This window comes from Hevea brasiliensis, chromosome 1, assembly GCF_030052815.1.
Source record: "Hevea brasiliensis isolate MT/VB/25A 57/8 chromosome 1, ASM3005281v1, whole genome shotgun sequence".
In the NCBI taxonomy this organism is placed as follows: domain Eukaryota; kingdom Viridiplantae; phylum Streptophyta; class Magnoliopsida; order Malpighiales; family Euphorbiaceae; genus Hevea; species Hevea brasiliensis.
In genome coordinates, this window is record NC_079493.1 from 118788918 (window position 1) to 118809354 (window position 20437).

A 20437-nucleotide genomic window follows, 5' to 3' on the forward strand; every position below is an offset into this window, starting at 1 on the left:
TATTTCCTCCATTTTCTCACAAACTGCAACCTTCACAAAATGCCAAAATTTGAGCCAGAATTAGCAATATCAAATTCTAGTAGCTGATTGAAGGTCTGAGGAACTAAGATAGAGAAAGCAAGAAAGGGTATGTTTTTTTAATTTTTATTAAAATATTTAATTTTATTTTTTTATAATTAATTCTGATTAAAATTCAAACTTAAAATTTCATAATTTCAAAAAATATAATCAACCTATCAAAATCTTGATTAATATATATTTATAAAATTTAGACGTGTGTGACACTCATTGTTTGTAAGAACAAAGAATATATATATATATATATATATATATATATATATATATATATATATATATATATATATAAAGAAAAATTAAAGATGGATCTGAATTTCATTGGAAAGAATAAAGAAAAGAAAAGAAAACAATCAAGAAGCAAAATTATCCACGCATTGTTTGCCCTTGTTTTTGTTATCTTATGCAGAGTAGGTTTTCTGCTTGGATATTTTACTGAATATTTTTATTGTTTATATTCAGTAATTGCCGAGGACAATTTGGAAAAGAAATCGAGAGCTTTTGAAATGACGACCACGTACTTGATCAAAATTATCGCTATGAGACGAGACCCAAAAAGGATTGAAACAGATTGATAGGTAGAAACAAAGCACAACAATGGCAAAATAAGGAAAAATTAAAATAGTTAAGAATTTATAATTGAAGAACTCTAAAGTTCCTGGTACATAAGAACTGTTTTTTCACACTATTTTTAGTTTATAGTTTGAAATGATTTTATATTGTATGGTGTAATTACTCTATATATTTAAAAAAATTATTCCTAAAAAATATTAGTTTAGGATTGTAAAAGCTTTTCAAACCATTAAATTAGTGGTTTGTCATAATTTTAAATTTTTATTTTTTTTATTTTATCTCTGCATAATATATAAATTTTTAATTATATGGTTTTAATATTATATATTTATAAGACATATTTAGTAATTAATTAAAAAATATAAAATATATCTTTAATTATTATAATAATATTACTTATAAATTAATAGTTTATTTAAATAAATATTTTTAAATCATTTATATATTTAAAAATAATAATAAAATATTTTAATAATTTTTATATTTATTTTATCATACCATACTATCTTATTAAATCATTCTATACTATATCATCTTTCAAACATATTAATAATAAAATAACAATACCATGCATTAATAAATCATGTTACACTTAATCTAAATAGTAGGTTGAGAAATAAAAAAAAAAATAATGGAGTAAACTTTTATTAAGAAGAGAACTAGATAAGTACATATTTCAGAAAACACAAGATCAGCAGAAACCAAACAACAATAGCAACAGAACTAGGCACATTAAGCCAACCCTAAACGCATAGTCTACCCCAACCTTGCCCAACATCTAAACACACACACACACACACAATTATGGTGTGTACATCTGTAAATAATATGGTTGAGTTCATGCCTTCAAGCAATTCGGTGATTTAGCATAAACTCAACAAAATGGTCTACGTATCGATCATGAACATCTTTATTTGCAAATTAATTTCTTCATCTTCTATGCTCTGTCCTTAGGGGCTTTTCCTTCCTCTTCAACCATAACCAACCTCAGTGACTTGACTACCAATTCCCTCCTAAAAGACCCATCTTCCTCATCTCTTGTTATCTCTATACCCACCATGGAATGAAATAACAGTCATTATATTACGTAATGGCCGTTATTTACAGGAATTTTCAACTACTGTTACTGATAAAATCGTTATTTAACAGTGAAAAAAAATTAGGGGTGTAACGGCCACTACAGCTATTACGTAACGAGTAACGGTCATTATTGGTCGTTACAGGCAGGGGGCATATATATATATATATATATATATATATATATATATATATATATATATATATATATATATATATTATTCACTTCATGAACTTTACAAAATTTTCAAAATAATTTACGTAGCACCAGGCCGTTACAGTTACGTTATGGCCGTTATGGGCCCATTTTCATTACCTGAGACCGCGATTGCAACTGCGAGTGCTATTTAAAACCATGATACCCACTATCTTCTCTCCAAAAAATCTTGCAGTTAACCCTTAGTCTATAGCGATTGGGAACATAATCAAAGGAAGTTCAAAGTAAAGTGCCTCTATAATTGAAGCATAACCACAGTGAGTCAAAAAGTGTCCCACCGATTCATGACCCATAATTTTGAGTTGAGTTACCCAACTCGTCCACACCATTCCACGTCCGTTCACTCGCTCCTCAAACCCATCTGGTAACTTGACCGAGTTATCTCGCTTTCTTAAAGCCCAAAAGAATGGCAATGCTGATAACTCCAACCCAAGTGCCAATTCGTGTAATTCAGGTTGACTCAGTTCCGACTCGCATCGAAATGCAATGTAAACCACAAAACCTTTATTTTGATTGTCTAGCCACTCTTTGATTGCAAGCCACACATCATCTTGGTCACTGCTGCCATCAAAATCTTCAGGCGGCAGTAAACCTATTGGAAGCAAGGGCTTGCAGTGAAGCTCCCCAACAAGCCTCGAAAAGTTACTTTCTAGCTCATTGCAGTTTCGTATAACTATAACATCACAACCTCCCATTACTGAACCTTGATGTTATGCTGTGAAATAGCTTTCCGCAAGTGCACGGGTCACAGTAATATAATTTTAAAAATATGATTCCCACAGGGAATTGTACTTAAATTGGAATTAAAGGAGTAAGCTAATTAGAGTACTAAAATTTAAAGATATTAAAAATGAAATTTAAAATTAAAATTGATATTTGATGAATTTAAGCTAAATCAAACAATTAATTAATTAATTAATTAAACTATATTACTAAAATTTAAATTGAAATTGCTAATTATGAAATTTGGAAGGAATTAAATCTAAATTCAATAAAAATTAAAGTGATTCTAGATATAGGATTTTCAATATTGTTTGCATGTGGTTTATCCCCAATTTAGCTAAACACATGAGAATTGCAATTTCGAGGGAAATCAATTCTTAGTTCTTTGAAACCTTTTTCGCATTTCAAAGTTGGTATTTATCAAATCAAACTCTGTTTTCACAGTATTTCAAACCTGACAAAAACCCAATTAAAGCTCTAATTAATTTTGAAAGTCCCCTTAATCCTCGTAGCTTATCTTTAACACCAAGAAAACTAAGGTTATTGCAAGATTATCTATCTCAAACATTCACTTTTCAGTTCATCTGTCAAGGATTAAAACTTAACTTAATGAGGGCCCATTCATCAAGTAAGGCAACAAGCTCATAAGTAATAAATCAAAATACAGCAAATCTCATTTAAATGACTAAATCAGTTCAAAAACCATAACACAAAGCAATATTTACAAACAAATCCATATCTAGAATCTCAAAGATCTATTCACAAATCATGGTTTCAAGACAAACCCAAGTATAAAAATGAAAAAATAATAAAAATCTAAGTTAAGGGAAAGAAAAACCCAGTAAAATGATGAAGAATCTGCTGCTGGAGTGTTGCAGAAGGCGTCCTCTGCTGCTGTCAAAAACCGATCTCACGTGCTCCTCTTCCTCTCTCTCTCTCTCTTGCAAAATTTCCTTCTTTTTCTCCTATTTCTTGATATGCTTATCATGTCATTTTTTAGTTCTTTCTTTATAGATCATAGCATTTTCATAAGCATCAAGTCTCAATTCTTCTAACTCATTAAGTTGCAAAAATCTTTTTTGTCCAGTAGCTTGTAAATCAAAATTGATTGCTCTTATGGCCCAATAAGCTTTATGTTCTAACTCTACGGGCAAATGGCATAATTTCCCAAAAACTAATCTATAAGGTATAGTTCCTATGGGGGTTTTAAAGGCTGTTATATATGCCCAAAGAGTGTCATCTAACTTAAGGGATCAATCTTTTATAGACTTGCTGACAGTTTTCTCCAAGATTTGCTTAAGTTCTCTATTTGTGATTTTTACTTGGCCATTTGTTTGAGGGTGATATGGTGTGGTAATCCTATGCTTTACCCCATACTTTCTCATCAATTTTTCAAATTGGTGATTGCAAAAATGGCTACCACCATCACTGATTATGGCATGTGGGCCACCAAATCTAGTCAAAACAAATTTTTTCAAAAATTTCACCACAACTTTTGCATCATTGGTAGGTGTAGCAATAGTTTCTACCCATTTAGATACATAGTCTACCCCTACCAAGATATATTTATTCCCATTTGAGGATGGAAATGGCCCCATGAAATCAATTTCCCACACATCAAACAATTCAACTTCTAATATGGATGTAGGAGGGGGGCGTAAGGCGAAATATCATCCATTAGAATTATATAAAATGCACCAGGTAATGCCCAGGAAAGATGGTGAAGTCACAATGGTCTCACTTAAGTACCACCTCCTTAGACAGCATTTCCTAGATATGCACTCCATACAATCATAATAGAATCAAACCACTGGTAAGTACCGTCTTCCCATAACACTACCACAATACTAAGGATTTATGCCACGAAGGCATAGATAGACAGGAGTCGCCACCCGGGTAATAACCAAGACATATTAAGTGTTTCTTCCGAGGGTCATAGATAGCAACTTACTCCTTGCAGAGTTTCCCCAACCGTCATTACCATAGCCCAATGTCTAGGTTCAGGATAGTGGGTACGTAAGGGGAAGATGTTAGGCACCCCTTACGCCTGGTCTAACCTCGTTAATTCAAGTGCCAGTCCTCTACTAATGTTTCTAGAAGTCTTGTTTATTATTCCTTTATTAAACTTTATCCTAAGAAAATGCAATTTTAATCCTACACACGCAAGTAATTCACAAAAGGGTTGTTGTTTACACACAATTTTCATGCACAAGTAATTCCTATCTATGGGGTTGCTAATTATTTAAATGATATTTACCAAATGACTAAAATTAATTTATTATTGAGAATTTAATTTACAAATAAATTCAATTTCAAATAACCCTATGTTTCTATTTAACCTAATTAATTAATTTTCACCAAGTTACCCTAAGGATAATTAAACTAAGTTAATTATGTACATGTGTAATTTATTCTAATCTCATATAAGGCCCAAACAATCACAACCTAATAAAGATTTCTAACATGCAAATTTATTATACAATTATCAAGTACTAAATTAAATTTATTTTACATGCCAATATTAGTTTAATTTACAAATAAAATTAATTTTAATTTACAAAATATTTATTTAAATTAATTATATGTAAAAGTTAGTTAAATTAAAAACGAAGTTAATTTTAATTTACCAAATAAAAGTTCTATTATTACTACAATTTCATGCCAATGGTTATTCGACAAGTCTAGAGCTACTTACCTGTTGGTAAATGCAGTTGCCATTGGGGCAAGCGACCCTTAAAAAAGGGCATTCTCTTCTAGTATGGTAATGATATCCCTGGCTTACTCCTGTTTAGTTCCATATAAGCTCCACGCAAATGCGTACTTACCTCAGGGCTACTTACCAATTTTATTTGTAATAAAAAATAAAGAAACTAAAGAAAATAAAAAAATAAAGAAAATATTAATGACAATTTACATTGAATTCTAACTCTAATCTCCTAAAGGGTTAAGATTCCTAATTAGTTATAATTACCTAATGGTCTAAGTTTTCTAACATAATTAAAACACTTCATAACACTTTTTGAATTAAGACAACACAAAAAAATAGATCAAATATCAATTAAAATGGATTTTCATTAGGATGCAAATAGTAGTGGCTCGAAGGATCTTGCAAAGGATTCACAAAAGAATTTGCCATTAAAAAAATTCTTGGTTGAAGTGAAAAAAAAAAAACAGCTTTTCAAGAAACAAAGAAGGAAAAAAATTCTTCGTTGAAGTGAAAAAAAAAAAAAAAAAGCTTTTTAAGAAACAAAGAAGGAAGAAAGCTACCATATGAGAATTTGGAAGAAAGTTTTAGAACTTTTATTGAATTCTTGAAAAGAGAAGGATTACATGCAGTTTGTATCAGATCAGGTACATATATATAAGTGAGAGAATGTCACTGCTATGCTGAGCTAGAGAACTAACTCTACAACTAATCAAAACAATTAATTAATTAACTATTCTCAACCACATGTTGTGAATTGATTAACTACTTCAGATAACTAATTTTGCCTCCAATTTTGGCTTTAGCTTCTTCAACAGATTTGCTTTTTGCTGAGTCATCTAATTCAACTTGATAATCTAATATTTTCATTAACCATTGACACAAATAAAAAATAATTGATAGTGCCTTAAATTTTTTTTATATCTTTATTTTTAAATTTTTTTGTTTATAGAATATTTTAAATAGACAATTAAATTTTATATTGTTTAATTATTATTTTCACTTTTGGAATATTTTTTTTAAAAAGTATAATATCTCTACTCCATAGTAAAATATTATTATTATTATTATTATTATTTTAATGAGTTACAGTTACAATATATCTGTTTAAAAAAAATTGTTTAAAATTCTACTTTTATATAAAAATATAACTAAAAGATAATTTATACTTAAAAATATAAATATTTAATTAAATTTAAAAATAATTTTGTTAAAATTTAATGATAATAAAATATAAATAATCAAAATATTAGTTATAATTACATTAAATATATAATTACAATGAAATAAAATATTTAAAAGTTTAAGAAATATTAAATAAGAAATTTATAAAAAAAAATTTAATAATTAAATATATATTAATTAAATATATTTAAATAAATATGATAACTAATAACTTTTAAAAAAATAATAAAAAATAGTACAAATAAAAAAAGATTTGAGAGAATTGAGATGAAACGAATATATTTGGTAAGAGTAGAGCGTTTGATATGTATCACATGTCTCACATGACATGTTATACATAAATAAATAAATAAAAATTATTTAAATAAAAATTAATTTATAATTAAATATTATTTAATTAAAAAAGATAACAAAAGCATTCAAATACAATTTCTATAACAGTAAAATATTTTCTATTTACTTAGCTATCTCAATTAAAACATCATTAGTTGATAATAATGATAATTATAATAAAAATTAATTAATCTTAGGAAATTGAAATAAAAAAATATTAAACTATTAACATAAAAAATAATACATACTAATTATAAATAAGTAAAATCTCTATATTTTATTTTTATAACTTTTTATATAGACTATACTTTTTGTCTCTTAAATATTTTAACAAAGATTTTATAATGAAAATAATAGAAAATATACAATGTAATAAAAATATTTATTAAATATATGAAATAATTTAAATTAATTAAATTATACGATAGTTGATTATAAGATCACAAAAAATAACTAAACAAATAAAAACTATTTAAATAAAAAAATTAATTTATAATTAAATATTATTTAATTGAAAAAGGATAACAAAAGCATTCAAATTTAATTTTTATAACAGTAAAATATTTTCTATCTACTTGGCTGTTTTAGTTAAATGGCTATAAGTTGGCCATAAAGATAATAATAGTAATAAGCATTAATTAATATTAGGAAAGTGAAATAAAAAGAATATTAAATTATTAAATAAAACATAATACATATTAATCATAAATAAGTCAAATCTCTATATTTTATTTTTATAACTTTTTATATAGATTATACTTTTTATCTCTCAAATTTTTAACAAAAATTTTATAATAAAAATAATATAAATATAACGATATAGTAAAAATATTTATTAAGGATATAAAATAATTCTATTATTATTATTATTATTATTATTATTATTATTATTATAATGCATGGTAACGTGGCAAATAATATTTTTGTATAGATAATTTATAAAATATAATATAAATAAGTTTTAAATATTATATTTAATCATAAAATATGTTAATTTTTAAAAATTAAATTAAAAAAAAATAATGACTTAAATCACAAATATTAAGGTAATATTGTAAATAATAATAATAATTAAAAAAGAAATAAAAAAATTAAATAATAATTACTATTTATAAAATAATATAAATAATTTTTATTATATTACATTTAATTACAAAATGTTCTAATTCTTAAAAATTAAATTTTAAAGAAAATAATAATTTAAATAATAAATATTAAAGTAGTGTTATAAATAATAATAATAATTAAAAAAAATAAAAAAATAAAAAATAATTAATATAAAATAAAATATTTATAAAATATAACATACAGTAAACTTTTCAAAAAAATATCACATATCATTTTTTTTAATACCTCATTACTTTATATTTATACATATATTAAATAAATCCTTACACTTTCACTTAAAGAGTTAAATAAATTAAAAATTAAATTTTAAACCAAATAAGTCTATATATTTTCTAATTAATACTAAATAAATGCGTACTTAATAAAATATTATTTTTTTAATAATAAATTTTTTTTATTTTTAAATAATAAATTATAAAATAATAATTTTAATATTAAACAATTTTTGTTATCATGTTTTTCAAATTTTTTAAATTTTATTTTAATCAAAATTAATAAATAATTTTTAATATTTAAAATTAAAAAAATAATATTTTATTAAAAATAAATTTATTTGACTTTATTTAAAAGCATAAGATTTGTTTAACTCAAAAAATTTAATTTAAATTTACTTAAATGCTCTACAAAAATCATAAACGCTTATTTATTATTATTGTTATTATTATTATCCTTCGCAATGAATAACTAATGCGCTAAATTGATTTTTATTTACTCTTACATAATTTTTTTAGGAATCTAAATGAAATTAATTTTCATCAACCTCTAATTTCTATTAATAAAATATATATGCATATTAAATATCAAGAAAATATTTTACTGTATTTTTTTGAATCTAAGATCAACTTAGTTATTATAAACTGTAGATTATATTTATACAAACAAACCTTTGTCATTCATAGTTTCATCAATCATAATCTAGCAGACGACAATTAGCATATACATTATCATTTTTTTTTTTTTTTTTTTTTTTGGAAATGGAGTAAACTTTTATTAAGAAGAGGCAGCAACTAAATTTCAGAAAATATAGATACAAGATCAGCAGAAACAACAATAGCAACAGAACCTTAAACAACAAACGCTAAACATAAAATCTGCCCCTGCGCTACCCCAACAAACAATCCAAACATACTTATACAATTAATGAGCCAATTAATGGTGCATACATTTGTAAATAATATGTCGAGTTACCGCCTTCAAGCAACTCGGTGATTTTGCATAAACTCAACAAAATGGTCTACGTATCGATCGTGCATATCTTTATCTGCAATTAATTTCTTCATTTCCTTTGCTTTGTCTCTATAGCCTCTTCCTTCCTTTTCAACCATAATCAACCTCAGCGACTCAGCAACCGATTCCCTCCTTAAAGATCCATCTTTCTCATCTTTTGTTATCTCTATACCCACCATCTTCTCTCCAAAAAATCTTGCAATTAGCCCTTGGTCTATAGAGATTGGCATCATAATCAAAGGAAGTTCAAAGTAAAGTGCCTCTATAATTGAAGAGTAACCACAGTGAGTCAAAAAGCCTCCCACTGATTCATGACCCATAATTTTGAGTTGAGGTACCCAACTCGTCCACACCGTTCCACGTCCCTTGACTCGCTCCTCAAACCCATCAGGTAACTTGACCGAGTTTTCTCGCTTTCTATGAGCCCAAAAGAATGGCAACCCTGATAACTCCAACCCAAGTGCCAACTCGTGTAGTTCGGGTTGACTCAGTTCCGACTCGCTTCCAAATGCTATGTAAACCACAGAACCTTTATTTTGCTTGTCTAGCCATTCTTTGATTGTAAGCCACATATCATCTTGGTCACTGCTGCCATCAAAATCTGCAGGCGGCAATAAACCTATTGGAACTACAGGCTTGCAGTGAAGCTCCCCAACAAGCCTGGAAAAGTTACTTTCTAGCTCATTGCAGTTCCTTATAGCTATGACATTACAACCTCCAATTACCGAACCTAAACGAAACACATCGGAGAAACCCGAATTGTTTACCTCTATGTGATCACCGAAAGCTCGCTTTGCCTCATGGAGCCCAAATGCGATCTTGGAAGGAAAAGGGATCCACTCAGGAGGCACAGTGAAATCCTCTGGTCGAGTCCGTGAATCCTCACGGTTAATCATGGCTGACGTTGATGATCCAAGGAAAGATAGAGTCCATGCACCGTACATACTGAAGAAGACACCGGAGATCCCAAGATTGGCCAAAATGGGAGGTAACCAGTGCGGAGCAAAGTCGTAGATGATCCAATCTGGAGTAGAAGTTTGGAAAAACTGATGCAGAGGGCCTTGGAGGCCGTCAAAGGCAATCTTGAGGTATGGAGTTTTGTGGGAAGGTATATCAGTGGTGGCCTCTGCATTCTGTGGGAGATGTTCAACTGTGGGTAAAGGGAGGCTCACTAAATTGATAAGAGGTGCTAGATTTGGAGGAATTTTTGGCAAACGTTGGATGTTTCTAGGTGTGGAGAGAAAGGAGATTTTATGACCCCTTTGAGCTATGAGCTTGGCCAGCTCAAAGAATGGGATCATATGACCAAATGCTAGCCACGGAAACAGAGCAACATGCAGCTTTTTAGCTTCACTCATGTTGAATTGCTGGGTCTTGCTGTTCCAGTGAATTCTTTTGTAGATCAGTCAAATTAAGTTTGTAAATAAATTACAGTAAATGTGGTCTCGAATCTCGATTGCATTATTATATACAAATATATGGCATCGAATCTCGGTTGCATTATCATAAAAAAATCTTTTATGATAATTGACTAAGCGAAAAACTTTGAAGATTAAAGTAATGGTGTTTATTGCATCAAGTGGCTGGGTGCTGTTAGATCCTTTCCAAGCCTTATCCGGCTAATCTTCACCTCCTCCGAGTTGTCGCAATCAGTAATCCAAAATACCTCTAAAAACTTTATATTTTCTAAAAATGAAATATTTATCTGGTTAGAACCAACAAGGAACTGGAAGGGTAGAGCTTGAGTGCAGCTCTGTAGCCCGAGGGAGCTTAAAATACCTTTTGCATAACATTTTATGTTCATATTCAGCTTCTCTTAATGTTTCAAATACTTCAACTGCTCTACCAAAAATTCATTCTTTCCAGGAGGAATATTAATTCCATTACCCCATCCCAAGAACCTAAAGTTCCTTCTTCAGAATCAGGAGAGAAGGAAAGGTAAGCACTCCTTCACCCTGCATTCAGGTCCCCCATTTTTGAATTTGTTGAGGCTTGAGATTTTTCATCCCTATATTTATCAAAATGATTGTGAACTTCTGAATACTTGGCAAAATTAGCTGACATTTTGTATGATCCAATAAACAAATTATGAATTCGCCTAATCCATTCAGCTAGATTTCCATTTCTGTGCAAACGGATGAAGCTATATCTTCCACCTTTAATATTGTGGCCTTGAAGGCATACATGTCCAGAAAGTATCTAAATCCTCAAATAAAGTTCTTTAAAGATTTTCTGTTTTCCAATCCTGAAATTTTTCAGAGTACACATACCAGTACCAAAGTCTCTCATGACAAAGAAAAGAAAACCACCAAAAATCTAAGCAACCAACAATCAAACCCAAAACTCTACGTATAATCTGCCCCCCGCCCTGCCCAACAATCCAGCCATACATAATTAATGATGCATACATTTGTAAATAATACACGGTTAAAGCCTTCAAGCAACTCGGTGATTTTGCATAAACTCAATAAAATGGTCTACATATTCATCCTTCTATTTTGGAGGTAATTAAATGTTCGTCTCGCTTTAGTTTATTACGGTAGGATCTCTCAATATTAATTTTATTTCAAAAAAATTCTTTTAATCTATAATAACATATTTTTAAATAAAAAATTATAAATTATTTCATTTGTCTCTCAACTTTAAAAATTATTTCATTTCTATTCCTCAACTTTATTCTAGTACTATAAGATTATTTTAATTTTATTTTTAAAAAAATCCCTAAACCCCACAACAATAGATTTATAGGTAAATAAAAGAAATTATTATCTTATGCTTCTTTTTCAAGGTAATAATAATAATAATAATAATAATAATAATAATAATAATAATAATAATAATAATAATTTTAGGTTATTACAGGTGGTGGTGTTATTTCTGGACCAGAGAAATAGATGAGAAACGAATTATTAAATAATAAAATCACATCATGTCATATACACTTAAAATACCTATATAATAATAATAATAATGATAATAATAATAATAAACAACGAATTATTATTACTAAAAAATTAATTAATTTTATAATTGATTGTTATTAATAATTAATTTTATAATTTTAATTTTTAATAAAATAATTAATTTTTAAAAATTTAACGATCAATTTAAGAATCGATTATTAAATTAATTATTATTTATAACTGATTTATAATTAATTATTAATTGATATTAAAAAAATCTTAAATATATGTTTAGCAACCGATTTTCTAATTAGTCCGATTAAGAAATCAGTTATCAAAATTTTTTTATTAATAGCAATCAACTTTAAAATTAGTAATTGATTTAAGAAATCAGTTGCTAAATTAAAAAGTTATTTCAATTGACTCAACAGTTAGTAATCGATTTACAATCGATTGTAAAAATTAGTTGTTATTTCCAACCAATTTCTTATTAGTTGTTAATAGCAATTGATTTTTATTTTATTTTATTTGCAACTGATTTACAATCGATTAAAATCATTTGCAACTAATCTTTTTCTCCTAAAAAATTCTCGCTTAATTTTTTGTTTTATTTTTTCATCTACAAATGATTTGTGAATTGATTGCTAACAATAATTAATTTTTACAACTGATTAAAATCAGTTACTATCAAGAACTAATTTTGCAACCTATTTTTTTCCAAAAAAATTTTCACCTATTTTTTTTTTTAATTTGCAACCGATTTTGCAATCAAATGGGAATTGGTTGTAAAATTTGCTCATCAAAAATTTCTACCCAATTTTTAAAAGAAATTAGCAATCGAAAATAGGTTGTTAATTCGTTTATATAAGTTACTACTAATTTTCTTTCCCTACTACTTTTTTTTTTCTCTTTCTTCTCTTTTCTCTCATTTTCTTTATTATCTTTTTTATTTTCATCTATTTTATTTATCATCTTTCTAACATATTTTTTTCATCATCTTTTTCTTTCTCATATATTTTTTTATCATTTTTTCTCATCTATTTTCTTCTTCATCTTTTTCTTTCTCATATATTTTATTCTTTATCATCTTTTTCTTTCTCATATATTTTATTCTTCATTATTTTTTTTATTTTTCATCTATTTTCTTCTACATCATCCTTTTTTTTTTATCTATTTTCTTCATTATTCTTTTTTTTCTCATTTTTTTATTCAATTTATTTTTTTTTGTCATAAAATAAAATTTTTTATATAAATATATCTTTTGTTAGTAAATTGTTTGTAGTATTAATTTTTAGTAATTTTTTGTTATATATATATGGTAATTTTTTTAATAATTTCTCTTATAAATATCTTGTTATATTTAATTTTTTTAATATTTTTTATAATAGTTATTATTAGTAGTTTTTTTTTGTAATATTTTTATATTAATTTTTAGTACTAACTTTTCATTGATAATTTATTATTTTAGTAATTTTGAACAATTTATTTCTTTGAATTTTTTATTTATTATTTGAAATTTCCATTTTTTTATAATTTTTTTTCAAATTAGCAATCGAATTTTTCATTGTTAAATTAGTTATAAATAACAATCAATTTATAAAATTATTGTAAATTTATAAAATTAAAGATACTAAATTTTTACAACCGATTATTTTTTACTTAACTATTATCAATCGATTTCAATTACTAGATTAATTTCTACTAGCAACTGATATTTTTTATTAAATTTTTTATTTTTTTAAATTTAATTAATTTAACGATTAATTCAATTATTCGTTGTTATTTGCCATTAACCTTATTGCAACTAACTATATTTTTTTTAGTGTACAAATTAAATTAAAAGTTTAATAAAATTTAAATTAATAATAAAAAACTAATAACCGATAGGAATATATAAAATTGATAAATAATATTTATATTAAAAATAAAATAATTTTATTGAGAAATAAGTATTAATTTTATCATAAGAAATTAAAAATGTCAAAGAGAAAAAGAAAAGTAGCATATTATTTTTTTTAAAAAAAGTAAAATAATAATTTTTCCTTTTTTAATTTAGATAACGGCTGTTGCAAGTTACAAAATTTTCTTTACCATGGCAATTTTAACCGACCTCGGATTCCCATATAACACTGTTATCTGCTTTCCAAGTTTTATCCGGCCAATCTTCAACTCCTCCGAGCTGTCGCAATCAGTAATCCAAAATAACTCCAAAAACTTCACATTTTCTAAAAATGAAATATTTATCTGGTTAGAACCAACAAGGAACTGGAGGGACAGAGCTTGAGTGCAGCTCTGTGGCTTGAGGGACAGACCTTCTGCATAACTTTTTATGTTCACATTCAGCTTATCTAAATGTTTCAAATACTTCAACTGCTCTACCAAAAATTCATTCTTTCCAGGAGGAATTTTAGTTCCATTACCCCATCCCAAGAACCTAAAATCCCTTCTTCAGAATCAGGAGATAAAGGTAGGCAAGCACCCCTTCACCCTACATTCAAGTCCCCCATTTTTGAATTTGTTGAAGCTTGAGATTTTTCGTCCCTATATTTATTAAAATGATTGTGAACTTCTGAATAATTGGCAAAATTAGCTTACATTTTGTTTGATTCAATAAACAAATTATGAATTCGCCTAATCCATTCAGCTACATTTCCATTTCTGTGCAAATGGATGAAGCTATATCTTCCACCTTTAATATTGTGGCCTTGAAGGCATGCATGTCCAGAAAGTTTCTAAATCTCCTAAAAAAGTTCTTTAAAGATTTTCTGTTTTCCAATCCTGAAATTTTTCAAAGTATGCATACCAGTACGAAAGTCTCTCATTCTCATGATAAAGAAAAGAAAACCACCAAAAATCTAAGCAATCAACAATCCAACCATACATAATTAATGATGCATACATTTGTAAATAATACATGGTTAACAACTTCAAGCAACTCGGTGATTTTGCATAAACTCAATAAAATGGTCTACATATCGATCATGAACATCTTTATCTGCAATTAATTTCTTCATCTCCTTTGCTCCGTCTCTATAGGGTTTTCCTTCCTTTTCAACCATAACAAACCTCAGCGACTCGGCCACCCATTCCCTCCTAAAAGACCCATCTTCATCTTTTGTTACTTCTATACCCACCTTCTTCTCTCCAAAAATTCTTGCAATTAACCCTTGGTCTAAAGAGATTGGCAGCATAATCAATGGAAGTTCAAAGTAAAGTGCCTCTATAATTGAAGCATAACCACAGTGAGTCAAAAATCCTCCCACCGATTCATGACCCATAATTCTGAGTTGAGGAACCCAACTCGTCCACACTATTCCACGTCCCTTGACTCGCTCCTCAAACCCATCTGGTAACTTGACCGAGTTATCTCGCTTCCTTAGAGCCCAAAAGAATGGCAACCCTGATAACTCCAAACCAAGTGCCAATTCGTGTAGTTCGGGTTGACTCAGTTCCGACTCGCTTCCAAATGCTATGTAAACCACAGAACCTTTGTTCTGCTTGTCTAGACACTCTTTTATTGTAAGCCACACATCATCTTGGTCCCTGCTGCCATCAAAGTCTGCAGGCGGCAGCAAACCTGTTGGAAGTACAGGCTTGCTGTGAAGCTCCCGACAAGCCTCGAAAAGTTACTTTCTAGCTCATTGCAGTTCCGTATAGCTATAACATCACAACCTCCCATTACTGAACCTAAACGAAACACATCGGAGAAACCCGAATCGTTTACCTCAAAGTGATTACGGAAAGCTTGCTTTGCCTCATGGAGCCGAAATGCGATCTTGGAAGGAAAAGGGATCCACTCAGGAGGCACAGTGAAATCCTCTGGTCCAGTCCTTGGATCCTCACCGTTAATCATGGCTGACGATGATGATCCAAAGAAAGATAGAGTCCATGCACCGTACATACTGTAGAAGACACCGGAGATCCCAAGATTGGCCAAAATGGAAGGTAACCAGTACGGAGCAAAGTCGTAGATGATCCAATCTGGAGTAGAAGTTTGTAAAAACTGAAGCAGAGGGCCTTGGAGGCCGTCAAAGGCAAGCTTGAGGTATGGAGTTTTGTGGGAAGGTATATCAGTGGTAGCCTCTGCATTCCGTGGGAGATGTTCAACTGTGGGTAAAGGGAGGCTCACTAAATTGATAAGAGGTGCTAAATTTGGAGGAAATTTTGGCAAACGCTGGATATTTCTAGGAGTGGATATAAAGGAGATTTTATGACCCTTCAGGGCTATAAGCTTGGAGAGCTCAAAGAATGGGATTATATGACCAAATGCTAGCCATGGAAACAAAGCAACATGCAGCTTTTTAGCTTCACTCATGTTGAATTAATGAGTCTTGCTGTTCCAGTGAATTCTTTTGTTTTTGCAGATTTGTCAGATTAAATTTCATATAAATATGCGGTATCGGTTGCATTATTATAATATGAATATATATGTTCTGCAACTTTGTTTTTTTTATTTCTCTATTCATTTTGCACGCTTACTTTCAAGGGGAATCATATTAGCTAAACTCGTCGTAACCAGTCATTAAAGATGATTTATTTCTCTCGACTAATAAAAATGTAACACATATTTGATATCAAACAATAATGATGAACAAACAAAAATGACTTGGGACGATGCCAATCCCCATGCTATCAGTGGGCTCCTTCTTCATGACAGCTGCGGTGTGAGCTACCTGGCTTTGTGTGATTAAGCATCTGTGTTTGCTATATTGTCTCCCCTTTGTTTCCAAAAAAGGCAAAAATGATGAAGAGAGAGAAAGACTGAGGTGGTGACGGGGCGAGAAATTATGTAACTTTGAAGAATATCGTCAGTCCTTTAATTCTGAAGATAAGTCTCCCAATTTTATCTGATCAAGAAAAATTGTTATAAAATCCTGAAACTTGCAGCTTGGAGAAAGTTTTTTGAGATAAGGATTGGGTTGTTGAAGTATTATACTTATTTTGGAAGAAAGATTTTTTCAAAATAGGAAAGGTTCTCCTTAAATTTTTATTTTTTGATTTTTGTAGAGAGAAATTTTATTATTTTATTTTTTATTACTTTATATTTGAAGTGAGTTTGGTGATAGATAAAAGATTGAGAGGAAATGCAGGTATGTACAGAACATCACGAAGGATTAGAGTGGAATACAAAGGAACAATATCAGAAATTTTAGTAAGAATTTTGGAACCATTAGGCAAAGTAACCGAAATTGATGTAATATTTTTATAGGAACTAAAAGAATCAAGATAATGAGTTATGTGATCAGTAGCACCTGTGTCAATAATCCACAGGTTTGAAGAAAAAGTAAGACATGACAAAGAAGTGTGAATACCTTATAGTGATGAGAAAGAAGATACAAGTTAGAAGTAGATACATGTTGGTTTATGGAATGAGACTTTGGATCCAATTATGCTGATTGAAGCAATGCTAATAACCCCTTAATCTGATCTTGTGATAAAGCAATGCTGAAATTTTCATAATTCTTTTGGACTAAACCTGAATCTTCTTGACCTGTGCTTGTACCAGACTGAGGTTGAGAGGAAATTAGGTCAGATTCATATTGCTCTTGTGATTCATCTGCCATTATGTTGTTGGCAGAAGCATTATAACCATGCCTGTAATCAGGAGGGAACCCATGCTTTTTGTAACACGTCTCTACAGTATGTCTAGATTTGCCACAGTTAGTGCAAAATCTAGTGTCAACAGCAGCTGAATTGTAAGCATTTCGCGCACCAGGCTTTTGATAATAAGGAGGCCTATTACCCATCAATCCATTAACTGCCTTGCTAACAAAAACTTTAGACTCCATCGCATTAATAGTGAAAGGATTAATAGAATTGACTGGATTTAATTGCATTTCTTGTTGTATAACAAGAGAAAAAACTTTATTAATGGATGAAAATGGCTCAATCATCATTATCTGTGATCTGACAGTAAAGTATTGATCATTTAACCCTTTTAGATATCCCTTTATCTTTGTAATAGCATCACAAGTACACAGATTAGGGCAAATGCAAACTGGTAAAGGCCTGAAATTAAGTAACTCATCCCAAAGGATTTTTAGCTTAGTAAAGTAATCTGCAATAGACCGATCCCCTTGCTTCAAAGAAAAAATTTCTTCCTATAAATCTGATATTCTAAACATATCTCCTTGAGAAAATCGTTCTTTCAAGTCATTCCAAACATTAATAGCTTTGTCAATCCAAAGAATACTCTGAGTAATTGAAGAAGAAAGTGAATGGACAATCCAAGAAAGTACCATTGTGTTGCATCTCTCCCATGCAGAATACAGAGGATCTGTTTGTGCATGAACTGTCAAAGAGCCATCAACGAACTTGAGTTTATTCTTTGACATCAATGCCTTCTTGATAGATTTGGACCAAGTGTGATAGTTTGATCCCGTAAGAACTGGAGAAACCAACACCAAGGCTGGATTTTCATTAGGATGCAAATAGTGGTGGCTCGAAGGATCTTGTAAAGGATTCATAGAAGAATTTTCCATAAAAAAAATTCTTCATTGAAGTAAAAAAAAATAAAAAAAAAAAAAAAAAAAAAAAACAGCTTTTCAAGAAACAAAGAAGGAAGAAAGCTCTGATAACATATGAGAATTTGGGAGAAAGTTTTAGAACTTTTATTGAATTCTTAAAAAGAGAAGGATTACATACTATTTGTATCAGATCAAGTACATATATATAAGTGAGAGAAAGTTCCTGTTATGCTGAGCTAGAGAACTAACTCTACAACTAATCAAAACAATTAATTAATTAAATAACTATTCTCAACCACATGTCGTGAACTGATTAACTACTTCAGGTAACTAATTTTGCCTCCAATTTTGGCTTTAGCTTCTTCAACAGATTTGGTCTTTGCTGAGTCGTCTAATTCAACTTGATCATCTAATATTTTCATTAACCATTGACACAAATAAAAAATAATTGATAGTGCCTTAAATTTTTTTTATACCTTTATTTTTAAATTTTTTTATTTATAGAATATTTTAAATAGACAATTAAATTTTATATTGTTTAATTATTATTTTCACTTTTGGAATATTTTTTTAAAAAGTATAATATCTCTACTCCATAGTAAAATATTATTATTATTATTATTATTATTATTATTATTATTATTATTATTATTATTTTAATGAGTTACAGTTACAATATATCTATTTAAAAAAAAAAAATTGGAGACAAGGGCACACTTAAATTCCCCATATTTTAGCAGGTGATCTTGTATAGTTTTTTTTAATGAAAGATTCACAATATAATTAAATTAAAAAAATTAGGAGAGGGGAAAAGACCTAGGCAATAACGTACATTCGCCTTCTTTAAGGTCTGTTTGGATGGAGTAAGAAAAGTATAAATAATAGAAGAGTAAATAAAGGTAAAGAATGAGAAGGATAAGGAGATTTATAATAATAAAAAAAAATCATATTTGAGAATAGGTGAATTAATAGAAAAGTAAAGAAATATAATATATATTTTTTTATGTCTAAAAAAGTAAAAAAGGGGTAAATAAAAGGGTATATAAATAGAAATATTTATAACTCTTATATCTCTCTCGTTATCCCTCTTTACCCTACAATTTGAGGTGTAAGAGAAATTGAGATTTACAGGATAAGTATTAGCTCACTTCTTCTCAAATAAATGTAAAATAGTTTCTTACCCGTTCTTACTTTTATCTGCCTGTCACTTATCTTCACCTTTGTTCAAACAGACTTCGGCTTTTCATTCACCTAGGCTCTTTGGCTCTAAAGACGCCGAGCGTTATACTTTCAAGGAAACCCTTAAAGGACAATAGCAACATTAGACGCAAAGAAAACGAAACACAACTAAACAAATGACACCACTGTGGTTTTCTACCATGTCCCTCAGTACCATAGATCCGTTGAGCATGCAACACACAAAAATAAGCAATACATACACCTAAGTTGGAGGTAGAGGGATAAAGTCACTATTCAAGCTATTAATGAGCCTCCCTGTCTAGAGGGACAGAAGATAATGACAATGAAAAAGGAATAATTGTGTCTCGAAAAAAGAAAAATAGAAAACAAGAACTTGAGAGCTTCTCTTTCTAATTTTCTGGAGCGAGAGAATGATACAGCTAATATTTTGCACATGCCAACAGGCGATTGCTTTTTTGAGCGGTGCTCTCTAGGGTTTTTTTTTTTTAATTATATATATATATGTAAAATAGCATAATATTAATATTATGAATGAGTAATTTATAATTTATATTTTTAATTTAATTTTTAATTATATTTTAAATAAAATAAATTATTATTATTATTAAATTAATTTTAAATTAAA

The 20437-nt window shown here is 28.8% G+C and overlaps 2 protein-coding genes and 2 pseudogenes across 2 annotated transcripts; all 4 read right to left on the reverse strand.

Moving 5' to 3' along the window:
* Window positions 1–1494: 1494 nt before the first annotated feature.
* LOC110642121 (putative UDP-rhamnose:rhamnosyltransferase 1) lies at window positions 1495–8927 on the reverse strand (annotated as a pseudogene).
* Window positions 8928–8981: 54 nt separating this feature from the next.
* LOC131180905 (putative UDP-rhamnose:rhamnosyltransferase 1) lies at window positions 8982–10714 on the reverse strand. Its single transcript, XM_058149103.1, has one exon. It carries the CDS (start codon window positions 10598–10600, stop codon window positions 9209–9211), a length of 1392 nt encoding a protein of 463 aa, XP_058005086.1. The 5' UTR covers window positions 10601–10714; the 3' UTR covers window positions 8982–9208.
* Window positions 10715–15023: 4309 nt separating this feature from the next.
* On the reverse strand, window positions 15024–16576 carry LOC131180906 (putative UDP-rhamnose:rhamnosyltransferase 1; annotated as a pseudogene).
* Window positions 16577–17532: 956 nt separating this feature from the next.
* On the reverse strand, window positions 17533–18612 carry LOC131183772 (uncharacterized). The gene is made up of 2 exons (XM_058154340.1): window positions 18269–18612; window positions 17533–18154 (listed from the first exon to the last, which is right to left on the reverse strand). The coding sequence occupies exons 1-2, from the start codon at window positions 18610–18612 to the stop codon at window positions 17533–17535; spliced, it is 966 nt and encodes a 321-aa protein (XP_058010323.1).
* Between the last annotated feature and the right edge of the window lie 1825 nt (window positions 18613–20437).

What these genes read in the sequence shown, in the direction of transcription:
- LOC131180905 (XM_058149103.1), bottom strand. Translation starts at nt 10,600, where the DNA reads ATGAGTGAAGCTAAAAAGCTGCATGTTGCTCTGTTTCCGTGGCTAGCA.
- LOC131183772 (XM_058154340.1), bottom strand. Translation starts at nt 18,612, where the DNA reads ATGAATCCTTTACAAGATCCTTCGAGCCACCACTATTTGCATCCTAAT. An exon ending in CGATTTTCTCAAGGAGATAT is followed by an intron (nt 18,155 to 18,268) that starts GTTTAGAATATC and finishes ACTTAATTTCAG; the next exon opens with GCCTTTACCAGTTTGCATTT.